Consider the following 13612-nt stretch of genomic DNA (forward strand, 5'->3'; position numbering starts at 1 on the left):
ATTGTCTCCTCAATCCTCCATCTTGTATGTATACTGTCCACCAACCCATCCTTCAGCTTATACGTGATTGGTCTGGAGCATTGCAAATTCCTCTGGATAGGCTACATCATGCTCAGAGTCTCTTGCTGGTGGTGGTTTGATCCCCCTGTTACTTCTACCTTGTGGTCGGAGCTGGATAAGACCCGGACCCCTCCACCTCTGGCCAGGACCATCAGGGTGTCCCCAGACATGCCTCTGAACTCAAAGGCAAACGTCCCATAAAAGAGCATGATGATCATGCAGAAGAGCCACTCGAATATGGCAGAGGCGTGCTGCAGAGCGTAGCTTTCCTGGACAAAAAAGACTCCACCTGAGGACAGGAGGTTAAGGAGATTGCAGTAACCGGACCAGCAAGGAATAATGTATATATAAGGAATACACACACAACCATTCACATGAAATGTACTGTGACTAACTTTCCAGCAGAGGGCTTTGTAACACTGGAAAAAAGCAGACTGGGTTACGTGACGTCACTGGTTACTGTGACAACCACAAACTTCTAAAGGGTGGAAAAAAAACGACTGTACAGCTGGAAAGATTGACTACAAGACTTCATCGCTGCGTCAGGCATTACTGAATATCACTAACTCATTCAGTAATCCATTAACGCCATCTTCACTCTCGATCCTTGAGTCAAAACAAAGGATACTGAGCACAAGTGAAACGAAAGCTAGCAGAGTCATTCCCACACGCAGGTGGCCCATGTTGTATTCTCCCTGGGTTTTTGCTAACCGGTAAGTCAGGGCGGATTGTAGGCACACAAACAGCACACTGGTGGGGAAAGCCACCCCAGCACCCACGTAGTGGAGGACTTTGGCAAAGTCAACCTGTAAGAGAGACACACGCACACTAAGATACAGGAAAATACACTCAGAGTCACTATGACCTCCCATTACTGTGTTGTCAAGGTGCAAGAACTATTCCTGGGATTTATTAGGAAGAAAAGGACAATCTGCCCCAGAAGGATGCAAAATCTTGAGATGGAGTGAATGAGGAACAATCATTCTGAAAGACAGAACTGGCAAGATAATTCACTGTAGTCTCAGCGTTCATTATCGTTCCTTCTACATAATGTCATAAAATATACCACACAAATGTTATGGGTAAATCAGAAGGGAAAGTAGAAGTTTTCTTATCATATACAATATAAAGGGTGCACACCTATTTAAAACGACACCACTTTCATGGACTGTTAAATTAAATTCAAGGCCAAATTCTACTAAATTCAATAATTTCGCATGCCATTCTTTTCGGATTATCTTTAAATAATTAAGTTAAATACTCATTTTTAACTTACAAACAGACAGTGCATATCTGTTATCACAGGATGGGAAAACTATGGGACAAGAATCTACTTTGACAAGGCTATCAAAAACGAGTCCTCAGACACTAAAACTCTTTCTTGTTTGTTGTTCTGCTTGAGTCATTGACTCCAATATGTTTGTTCTACAGTATCTACAGTAGAGACACTCATCTTGTCCACAAACAGTTAGTGAGCTGTAAAGAAGGTGCTTTTTCACGAAGGCCTTGCAAGCTCCGGTGGTTCCAGGTCATACAGTGGCAAATTGGGATCCTCATTACGTAAAGAGTATAGGGAGGTGGATTCACTCATACAGCACAGACAGAGAGGAGGGGTTCCTAGCTAATCAGAAGCTAGCAAGAAGAGGATGTATGATAGTACCATCGCTGATGAAACATAGGTGTCTGCAGAGACCTCACAGCAATCTGAACAACACACCTCACACACACACGGTTAGCGCTGTGACAGAACCTTGACCTCTGACCTCTGACCCACAGCCCTACCTGGACTCTCTATTCTTCCACCACACAACAGGCAGACTGCAAAAGTCTGTGAGCACCGCGTACACCAAGTTACAGAAGCCCAATAAAGTTTTGCAATGTTACTTTCTTATCTGCCCTTGCACATTACCCAAACAAAAATGGCCCTGTCAATTTCAAATGCTGAAAATGAACTACATTCCTGGCAGTAACCCAATGGTAACAAACCACTGCCGCCTATAACAGACTCAAACTAAGCTGTAAAAATGCTCTACATCACTTTAAAGCATGTGAGCTAAGTGTGTTCGAGTAGGTCTCTGGCTGGTGCCCCATCCAACCATCCATCACTATGTGTAATGAATACATAACATTCATTCATAACTATGACTTGTAAATCATGTTCTCTGCCCATCAATACATTCATTTCATTTAAAATGTCTAATATTATGAGGGTGAAATAAGGATCAATAAACAAAGTATGTAGTCTAAGCATTATGGAATTAGTCAATGAGTTAGACTGGATGAAGACACCTTCTGGATAGATGGTTCAGAATGTACTGGTCTACATTTACATTTATGCATTTAGCAGACGCTTTTATCCAAAGCGACTTCCAAGAGAGAGCTTTACAAAAGAGCATAGGTCACTGATCATAACAACGAGATAGCCCCAAACATTGCGAGCAGCCAAGAACATGAAACATACATGGTGGAAAACCAAATAAGTGCCAAAGGGAAGAACCATAAGAGCATGCAGTTAAACAAGTTACAATTGAACAACATGAAACTCCCCACAAGAGTGCAAGAGTGTACCTGTAGAAAAAACAATCAACAGTAAAATATTTAACAGCGAGTACAATAATTTGAAACCGTTACAACTAAGAGACCGTTACAACTGGTTTAGGAATGGAACAGGGACAGCTCACACCGTGAGAGCAAAAATCTAGAACTCTTCAAAAGTCAACCGAGGGAAAGAACGCATGAATTCCTCGGAAGCCAAAACCTCATGTTTACAAGATAATTTCACCTCAGAAGTCTGTCTGCCAGTCTCCAAAAGAACATAAAAAGATGTGTTTGGAAGCCCTACAAAGAGAATGTAGCCTGCAGGGGTAAGTGGAACAGAACTCACTGGCCACACCAGGATGAAGCATGCAAACACAAGCTGAGGCCAAGCTCACATACCTACATCCTGTGTGAATGATACTCAAAACTACTGAGGAAAAACCTTTCTTCTCCTCCTCTCTACATTCCACCGGTTTGTAAATCACAACAAGGAAAGGGGGGGGGGGGTGATTTAGTGGCGCGCATATCTTCCTAGCACCAGAAACATGGGTGCAAGGAAGTAACCGTGAGCTCAGAGCGGTTTGTGAGGGGCGATGATACTTCTGGGGCTTGAGGGGAAGGTTGTTTATATTAGAAAAGGACCAAAGAAACCTTTCACTTCTGGTTGTCATGGCATCCGCCTACTAAAAACAACTTTGTAAGGTGATATCTCAACGGCTCATTACCAACATCACTATTCTCACACAGATATTTGCCATAGCTAGAGCTCCTGACCTCATTTAGGAACAAGCCGCAATAATTTCCCTGGTCACATCAAAGCCTTAAATCTGAACAATTTACCATGTGATTGCCATTAATTGAGCTTTTGGAAAAGTCTTTCATTGAGCCCTTGGAGGAGAAAGAGAGTGGAGTTACATGGACCACACCTGAGAGACTCCTGCTGCCTGACTATCAAACGCTTCAACATGGCTTCAATAAAGTCATTGTATTTTACAATGGCCGGATGCAGTGAACTTCAGATAATGATCATGTGCTTTCTGGAAAACAAATTCTGTTTTCAACTGATGTAATAGGGGTCTTATGTCATAGGACAATCTGTTATATGAAGAAACCTGTGTTTAAACCTGTATTTATTGGTACAGTATACTCGTATACTGTATGTAAAGGACAAACAACAGACTTTAGAAGACAACCCAATGTAGACAGCTAATATTTCTAACATACCACAACAGCTTTTAAAGTTGATTTGTCTGCAGTGAAACAGACGCCTCACAGTGTGTTACCTGAAAGTTTCCCACCATGATGAGGCCTGTAGCACAGATCCAGCCAGTGGAGAGACTGGCCGTGTTGAGAAGACAGTTCTGGTGTTTCTCTATGACAAGGGCATACCTCAGCAGACCAATCATCATCACTGTAGAGAATGACAGGACGGAGAAGACAGAGAGACAATGAGACAGAGAGAGAGAGAGAGAGAGATAGAGGGGGGAGGGAGGGAGGGGGAGAGAGGGGGAGAGAGAGAGAGAGAGAGAGAGAGAGAGAGAGAGAGAGAGAGAGAGAGAGAGAGAGAGAGAGAGAGAGAGAGAGAGAGAGAGAGAGAGAGGGAGAGAGAAAGAGAGAGAGAGGGAGGGAGGGAAAGACAGACAGACAGACAGAGAAAGAGATAAGGAGACATGGTATATGTGGTGAGGCCATCCATACCAGGGTGAGTCTTGTCTAAGAACTGCGGTTTTTGGGCACTGTGAGTTGTTTACTACTTGGGATGTTCCCCTCTATGACTGACACTTCTTTTGCACAGTTGCAGTTTCTATTATTGGCTTCTAAAATAAATAAAGATTCAAAATGAAAACAAATTGATATACCATTAAAAAGATAAAAGCTGTGAATTTACACCTCAGACTGAAATTAATTCAATCTTAAATTTTTTGGTCAGTACTGTTACCTCAAGCAAAGGCGATCACATCTCTTAGTTTTTCAACATCAATCGTTGAGCCAAGTTATAACTCACACTCCCCAATGTAACTCCGCAGTTACCCTGCTTCTGCCCCACAACCCTCTCTGGGATGCTGCGCAGAATGACAGAAACCCCAGGTTAGGAATTGGCATCTGACTGGGGACTCAATGTGTAAGGATGTTGTTGTTAAGAACGGTTTACCACTCTGGCAGCACAGCGGTACCACAACACTTCCAAGAGCAGCAAACCATTCTCCCACAAAACCATCTGATGCACAGGCTTTTCACATCTGGTGTCCATCATGCAGAAAAAGCCAGAAAGGGTGTTTGGATGTGCATGTCAACACACATAGAGAGATAGAGAGAGAGAGAGATAGAGAGAGATAGAGAGAGAAAGAGTGATGCCATTTGATTGAAAAAAGACAAAAGGGTAACATGATAAAAAATCGCTGTTTGCTACTGATGTCTGGGCAGATTTGCTGGTCAGAGCACAGTAAGGGATCCACTTTGTGGTCAGTGGGGTGTAAAACAAACTTTCACATCGAGTACGTGCTCAAACACAAACTCTGCATTGTTTGTGGGGTGGAGGGCTATACAAGGGAAATCTTTGAAGAGTGGGAGTGGAAAGTTGGGGAAACCCTGATGCATGCCGTGAGTAGAAATGTAACACAAGTTCATGGTTAGAGTGTGGTCTTCTATGTCCAGCGTAGAGTAAACATGACCCCCACTTTTCCTCTCTGACCTTTGACCTCAGTCTGAGGTTAACGACACATGATGTTGTAATCTCTGCTGGACTTTGGGGTCAATAATAGTTACTAATAGTGTTACTGTTTGAAATGACTTTCGACCTACATACAATGAGGCATTTACTTTGATGAGAGCTTTTAAATGAAGAACATACAGTTTAGAATAATAGAAAAAAATTACTTTGTTCTACACTCTAACGTCATTATGTTAACGTTTCACGGTTCACTTTCAACATACTAAGTGGGTGTTAATAGCCAAGTTGTAAGATAAATAATATACACAAACGAAAAAACTGCAGACTGTGAATGGGCTTGTTGAACAAATTCCAGCGTTTTATCAGAAAACATTTTAGAAACAGGTGGTCATGGTAAACAAAGTACTGCAGTCCAAACACAGCACCATATTGAACTAATGTGGGATAACTGGACTTCATCAATACTTTTACTGATCCTCTTTGGTCTACATTTTCCCCAGTATTTTTATGTCAGTGTTTCCCCTACCATTATATTAAGGGGGTGCCCCGCCCCCCCAACGGCCCCCCCGCCCCCCCCTGGAAGTTTTTTTAAATATATATAGCACCCGATCACAAAATAAGTCATTTAAGGTTACCTTTCCTATAAAACCGGTATATAGCTTGCTCTTTTATTAAACAAACTAAATGGCCTTATGTTATTTATCTTATTTACACGACAGCATGTCATTTCTGTCTCTACATGGTCGTCGTCGTCGCCCCCCCCCCCCCCGCGCGCCGCCCTCCCGACCCCCCGCCGCCCCCCCCCCCCGCGCGCCGCCCTCCCGACCCCCCGCCGCCGCCGCCCCCCGCCGCGCGCCGCCCTCCCGACCCCCCGCCGCCGCCGCCCCCCCCCGCGCGCCGCACTCCCGACCCGAAAGGTTTTTGGAGCAAATTATTTTTGTTAGGAAAGTCAACTCGTTGCCTGTGGTCAGGGCTGTTGCTTTTGGTTCATGGACGAGCACAAAGGGGCTGTTCTAAAATACTAATTTTAGTTTAGAGAGAAAGGAAGGGGTGCTGGCATAGGTTTTGGAACCCAGACAGGGCTGGAAACACACAGTCACAGCTGGAAAAATACAGCCCTGGAGTATTAAGTGCATTGAGGTCAATTCTGGAGCACAGCAACCCACATTTGAAGCGGCTGGAGTCTGAAAACGCATTCAACGCATTGTATTTCAAACTTCCCAAGTGCACCGTCTGTTTAGCCAACCAGCCACATGATGGGGCACCCTTCATCTAATCCATTCACCTCAAACAGGAGTGTTGACATACCTATAAAGGACCCCGTGCTGCAGATCAGGCTGAAGAAGCAGCTCTCGGGAGGCAGAGTCCCACACTTACTGTCATGGAAACAAAGGAGGGGAGGGGGAAAGGGAGAGATAACAGTTAGTGTCCCAGCTTACCTTGTGGTCCTCTCAAATAGGCCCAGAATTGTCTCCTCTGGGGAAGAGTTTGGCAGAGACACAAGACCACCTCATGCAGATGGGTGATGTGGTAAGTGACTTTCATGTCCACAGAACTGCAGACTAAAGTAAAAAGTTTCCATCCCTGGATAAAGGAAAACCTGATGGCAACTAAAAGAACCTAAACATGTGAGCATATTGCATATTTCACCTCAAACTCCAGCCCATCCCACAAACCTAGCTTAAAGTATTTCAACTCCACTACATACAGTCGTGTAACAGAGGCATTGTAATGCGCACACAGATACATGAAGGCTTATGCAAAGCAATTGGTAAAAGGACACACATATTGTTTAAAAAGGCTTCTTATCTACGAGTAACATAACATTTCTTCTTGCTTACATTCTGGGACTGGGATCTGTGTGGTGATGTATCAAAGGCCCGTGAAGGATCCACTAAACTAAACAAAATCTTCTCTTCCTGACAGAGTACAGAGGCCTCAACCTCCCTGACACAGAATTCCTGAGCCCGCCGGACAAGTGTGGGCCTATCTCATAAATCTACACAGCCCAGCTGGGTGAGGAAGGTTATGAAACCTTAACAGCATTAACAGCAAATATAAGACAGTGAAATCCAGTAGTGTAACCAACTGACAGTAACCACAGACGACATACAGTAGATCTTTGCTCCTCACATGGTCTGTTCCCAAGGTCTCTGATGTGCAGTGTGTGCTGTTGTGGAAGGGGTAGAGTACAGACTTTACCTTTAACCTTTTACGATGAATTGACTATTGTGAATGCAGAAATACAAAATACTTGGGAGTTCAACACAAAACATTATTAACCTCCTGTTATTTCTCAGGTCTTCTGTGAACATAGAAAATTGTACAATGCCGTGTTAAGGTAAAGATGGCTTGTAGATCTGTGCATTGCTGTACTGCATATGGCAGAGTTTAATAGTTTGTTGTAGTATTATCATTTGTTGGTATTGCTTACCTGATGAGTGGTATGTTGTCTACTGTGCAGCACAAGACTGGGCCCCTCTGGACTGATAGCTTCTCTTCACATGATTGGTTGTAAGACCTAGGAACATTGACAGAAATGTACTTCAGGCTTCTGTTCCCATTAATGTTATTACTTTACTATGAAAGGATTAAAAAAGTCACAATATGTTTTTAAACAGGCCAAGTCAGGTGACTCCTCTGAAATGGCAGAAGTGTCACTTCTGAGATACAAGTGTAATGTGCTTATTTAAAGCCAAATGTCATTATGCTTCAACACACAGTCCAAACCACAGTGCGTCACACATCACTACTAAAGTAAGCACACATAATGACACCCTGTTAATGAGTCATCAAACCACAAATCCAAGAAATCATGGTACTCATCTTCTGCGCAAATTTGAGTTCAAAATTAACCTGAAACGCAGTATTCCAATACTGAGTATGTTCCAAACTTGAGTCTTCAAGTTCGTATTTTATTGTCAGATGCACAGACCAACACAGGGTCAGACTGGGCACTGAAATTCTAAGGACAAGACAACGCAAAGCAACCTGGCATAACATGACATATAAGTACTCAGAACAAGTTTACACCTATGACAAGTTAACATATAATATAAACCTCCAAAATATACAAAATAATAAACAATAGAGTATACTAAACCTATACTAAACTGAGTCTTGATTGTATGTGGTTTGACTGGCTTGACAGAGAATATGTAAAAAGCAGATGATTTACTGTAAGTAAACTGTATCTTCAGGGGGGGTCAGATGGCTGAGCGGTTAGGGAATTGGGATATTAATCAGAAGGTTGTCAGTTCGATTCCCGGCCGTGCCAAATGAAGTTGTGTCCTTGGGCAAGGTACTTCACCCTACTTGCCTCGGGGGAATGTCCCTGTACTTACTTACTGTAAGTCGCTCTGGATAAGAGCGTCTACTAAATGTAAATGTAATGTAATCTTCAGGTTTGTCTGGAATCTCTTTTGCACAAATCAATTTCCCCCCTTTTTTCTGTACACACGCTCAATTTTCTTTATCTAGAAAACTGTGCGGGGATGAATCATTTCTGAAAATCAGTTTGTGTTAAACCAGTGTCAGCAGTCCTGACTTGGATCATAAAATTGCTTTGATTTGGTTAAGTGGAAATCATATAAAGTCATCATCATGTAACACTGGAGAGCTGAAGGATATGGGTATTGTACCAGTTGTCCACAGAGCACACATGCTGGTTGTACAGGGCCAAGGCATATCTGAAAAGACAGCAAAAAGATTGGCTGAGCAAGCAGTCACACAGTCGATTAAACAGGAGCAGGAGGAAAACAGCTGGGAATTGAGGGAACTGTAGTACTGTATCATCATCCACATAACTTTATCTTTTAGTAACTTCTTCCTCATTAACAAAACAAAAGCTTGTATAGCCAATACATTTTATTTGATTTCCAAAACAATTACATTTCAAAATATGACTTAGAATCTTAAACAATCATGTGAGAAAAAGGTATTAGGTGTGGTGTGATGTCTGCTTACAGTTTCACTTGCTATCACGGCTATTTAAAAAACACTGCCATTGAGAGTATTTGTTTGGTGCTTAATGTAATGGATTACAGATGCAGTTTACAGTCTTGAGACAATCTTACAGTACCAGCCAGTAGGTGTACCACATGAGTAAGCACAGTGTCTCCTTCATGGTCAGTCAGCCCTGGTCCCTGTCATAAATACCCTTAGAGCGACTGCACCATCAAGGTCTGGTGGCTTCATTTGAACCTTAGCAGTGACGCCACAGGGTCTATGTTCCTGTATCCCAATGAGATATCTGTCACCCACAGGATAACCACCTCCATACAGAACTTGGCTCTAATGCTACCAGAGGTATTAATGTATGTCTGTTCAACAGTATCTGAGGTCAAACCAAATAAACCAAGAGAAGGACATCACATATTTGTGTCCAACTCTTCTACGATATGGTGACTGCAAAGTGTCATGAGGTCACCCTGAATACCATCAATAAAATGCCGAAAGTCCAGGTAGACAAGTTAAAAGTGTAAACATACAGTTAGAGAGCTTCTATTGATTGCTAGAGATGAAAACGTGGAAGCGTTAGGTCATGCCTATTGATAACCATTAACTCCACAAAAAGAGATAACAGTTGGACTTCGGGGAAAATGCTACAGATACAGTAACAGTATGAATAGCTAACTCTTATAAGGGTAGACTAATAGACCATTTTACTTATGTAACTTACATTACATTTAGTCATTTAGCAGACGCTCATATCCAGAGCAACTTACAGTAAATACAGGGACATTCCCCCGAGGCAAGTATGGTGAAGTGCCTTGCCCAAGGACACAACGTCATTTTGACGGGAACCGAACCGGCAACCTTCTGATTACTAGCCCGATTCCCTAACCGCTCAGCCACCTGGAGTCAGGTCTCTACTTGGAGAACTAACATTAGTAATTACTGATGAATTTACTTTTAATTTTCTTCCCTTCAGAAATGGTGGCCAAGCTAAACTGGAGTTTTACCAGGAGGTGTGGAGCAACAAACCCACCAGCAGACTAGGAAAGCAGCCATTGGTGGATTACTGCCACAGCCTCAGACAGGGAAGCTTTTGAGAACCGGTGTGAAAAAATGTAGCGCCCCCACTTTCCAAAGGCTCTCAGTGCTCCAAGGTACAGTGGAACAGACTGTGCCTCATCTCACACAGTGAGAGAAAAACAGTTAGGGGCAGGAAGGAAGAAAGAGAGAGTATGTGTATGGTGACAACAGTGAGAGAGCTAGTATGAGTACCTGTAGAAGCCAGTAAGTGTAAAAGTCTGTAGTCCCTACAGTAGAGATCTCACACTCTGCATTCCTGCAGCCTTAGTTTCCTCCAGGAACACAATGACTCTTATTGAGGGACTTGTTGCTCTTGTTGGTTAGTTTTAACTGATTTAACTTCTTGTACTCGTTGTGAATTATATTATTGTTGCTTGCTTTTCTACAGGTACACTCTTGCACTTTTGAGGTTCATGTTGTTTAATTGTAACTTGTTTAACTGCATGCTCTTATGGTTCATCCCATTGGCACTTATTTGGTTTTCACAATGTATGCTTCATGTTTTGGCTGCCCGCAATGTTTTGGGGGCTAACTCGTTGTTATGATCAGTGACCTATGCTCTTTTCTAAAGCTCTCTCTTGGAAGTCGCTTTGGATAAAAGCGTCTGCTAAATAAATAAATGTAAATGTAATGTAGCCTTGCAATATCCCCAGAGTACAAGATAGGGCATTATTATAGATATGAACTAGGAAGTAATTCAAGATAATTTTGCATAAAATGCATACTCAGCTGAGAGGTAGGTTACAAGGTAGATAGTGGTCATAGTGGTCATTACATGGTCATAGTAGTGGTCATTACATGGTCATAGTAAGCAAGCGATCATATTGAATACACACTTGTTACATTTCCCGCAGATCTTGGGCTTATCCAGAAGAATAGGGGATAGGTTCATGTTAGCAATGATCAGTGTTCCCCTACCATTATATTAGGGGGGCGCCCTGCCCCCCCTGGAAGGTCAAGTTAAAAAAAAGATTAGTATTTTTTTTAAATATATATATATAGCGCCCGATCACAAAATAAGTCATTTAACCCTTGAGCTGCCTTCGGGTCACATGACCCAAAGGTTCATAACGAACCATCCCATGTTTACCCAATTTTACCCAATACAAAAACAAATAAAAATAATTTTCTTTTAACCTTTGCAATGTGGGGGGTCTGAGACAGCCCAACGGTTAAAAGAAAATGCTTCTACTTTGTTTTTGTATGCGGTAAAGTTGTCGCAATACGACGGTGGGTCACAATGACTGATGGGTCAGAATGACCCGAAGATAACACAAGGGTTAAGGTTACCTTTCCTATAAAACAGGTCTATAGCTTGCTCTTTTATTAAACAAACTAAATGGCCTTATGTTATTTATCTTATTTACACGACGGCATGTCATTTCTGTCTCTACATGGTCGGACGTAGAGGTCCATGGTCCAATGTAGAGACATGGTCTCTACATTGGACCTCTAGCTGTGCATTCCTTTGCAGCAGTTATCACAGAGCAGCAAGCCATCTCCTACTCTTAACAGCAGTGACCCTCAACCGGGGCTGACACCACTTCTATATTTACCTCTCCTCCTCTTAAACACATCAGCTTCTTCCACCTTTACTTATTTGTCTCCCTCCACTTCTCTCTCTACCTCCACTTTTTTTGTTCTTTACAATATTTTGGTATTTCTTCTTCCTTTGTATTTCTCGTCCTGCCTTTTTCTAAAGCAGTGATGACCGCAGTACTCTACATTGTTTCATCACTACTAGACAGCAAAAACTGGTTTCCAGATGCCATTTACAGCAAGTATTTGGGTTATGAATGGACACTGATTTCTTAATTAAGAAATACGATAAACTCCAAATCAGTAGGAATCCTCCCACTTTCACGCACCCACAAACCATCTGACAGATGCTGTGGGGGTATAAACAGCCTGAAACAATACCTTTGTCAACCATAAAATATGCCTTTTGTGCTAGTTGTGTTGTTACAAATGGTTGCCAACGCAACTGTGGAGTGTGTGTGTGTGCAATTAGAAGTGAATGAAAGTACATGAATCAACACAACTAGAGTCTGTCTTGATGGCATCACTAAGTGTGGACCAGCATCCTCTGGGAAGTTCATTTTTTAAACACACTACCTCTTTTTATTGTTCTTTGATAGATCTTCCATGCACAATAGGTATACATTTTTTACATCTTTATGGAAGCATCTGAAAACAGCAATTCTATAATTGCATCAAAGCACATCAGATCATTAATCAGGCATTCTGGCAATTGGAATAATCAAAATCAAAAGCTGAATCATAACAAGTATTTTGATATCTCAATTGGCCGCATTTTACTTACACAACCCATATTCCAGTGATGGTGAAGACTGGTAGACTCACTGGTAAGATCATCCACATGGACATGTTGCAAGTCTCCAAGTCACAGTCTCTCCCGACAACAAGATTGATGTCCAGTTCTTCTCTCTCCCTCCTCACAGACGTCTGAGGTGAGTGGCTCATTCAGTCCATAATGATGTAGCCTATCTCTTATGTAACAAGCACAAGTATAATATATATAACTTTTTGTTTCACATAGTATTATCACAAAGCTTAGCATCCTTATTCCAACAAAGTGTGGCTAAAAACCCTCAGAATAGTCAGTATGCCTGCCGTAGAATAAACCTCGTCTCACCCAAGTTACAATGGGATGGCAAAGATAGTAGCCTATTCAACTGCTTGATCCTACTGTAGGTTTTCATCTTACCTCTTTAGGATGTCAAACTCCCCGAAACCCACCAAAAGAAACCTTCAAAACCCAATGAAAGTCCCAGATCATATTCCAGAAATCGGACGTATTGTATTTCTATTGTAAACCGTTTAGCAAAAACGTTTTTTGCATACTTGTACTACTTGCGATACCAGATTTTGAAATTGTTCCTTAGTCTCCGATTATTTACAAAAGACGATTGCCTGTTATGTACCAGTTTTATGGAACACGTTTTAAAAAGAGCCAGCTGTTGCGCTTAACTCCGCCCTCCGAAGTGAGAATTCTCCCTTTTCTTCTTCTTCACGTTCTCTGGATTTTTTCTCCCCTTGTTTTTCTTCAGTCACTTACATTTACTGTACACTTTCATCATGTATTATTTTCATCCTTAGTCTTCAATTTAATATGTTCCAGGTAGGACTTTTAACACGCGTGGGAGGGGGCATTCCTCCGTGGTGCACCGTGCCCGTGCTGGCGGTGCCCATCATGTGCTAGTCTGCACTCAACTCTGCACATGCTGGGCCACAATATTCTGTGAGAGGCAGTGGATCAAAGTACGTACATATTTGGAAACTGTT

General features: G+C 42.2%; 1 protein-coding gene across 1 annotated transcript; it reads right to left on the bottom strand.

The window, feature by feature from the left end:
• Positions 1 to 12: 12 nt before the first annotated feature.
• Positions 13 to 13520, bottom strand: LOC134031416 (transmembrane protein 150A-like). The gene is made up of 8 exons (XM_062475037.1): positions 13035 to 13520; positions 12630 to 12816; positions 8911 to 8958; positions 7704 to 7790; positions 6578 to 6645; positions 3882 to 4009; positions 689 to 866; positions 13 to 349 (listed from the first exon to the last, which is right to left on the bottom strand). The coding sequence occupies exons 2-8, from the start codon at positions 12788 to 12790 to the stop codon at positions 102 to 104; spliced, it is 918 nt and encodes a 305-aa protein (XP_062331021.1). The 5' UTR covers positions 12791 to 12816; positions 13035 to 13520; the 3' UTR covers positions 13 to 101.
• Between the last annotated feature and the right edge of the window lie 92 nt (positions 13521 to 13612).

Source organism: Osmerus eperlanus, chromosome 12 (assembly GCF_963692335.1).
Source record: "Osmerus eperlanus chromosome 12, fOsmEpe2.1, whole genome shotgun sequence".
Lineage (NCBI taxonomy): Eukaryota > Metazoa > Chordata > Actinopteri > Osmeriformes > Osmeridae > Osmerus > Osmerus eperlanus.

What these genes read in the sequence shown, in the direction of transcription:
- LOC134031416 (XM_062475037.1), bottom strand. Translation starts at nt 12,790, where the DNA reads ATGAGCCACTCACCTCAGACGTCTGTGAGGAGGGAGAGAGAAGAACTG. An exon ending in ATCACTGGAATATGGGTTGT is followed by an intron (nt 8,959 to 12,629) that starts GTAAGTAAAATG and finishes CTGTCTTTTCAG; the next exon opens with ATATGCCTTGGCCCTGTACA. An exon ending in TCATGGTGGGAAACTTTCAG is followed by an intron (nt 867 to 3,881) that starts GTAACACACTGT and finishes TCTCTCTTACAG; the next exon opens with GTTGACTTTGCCAAAGTCCT.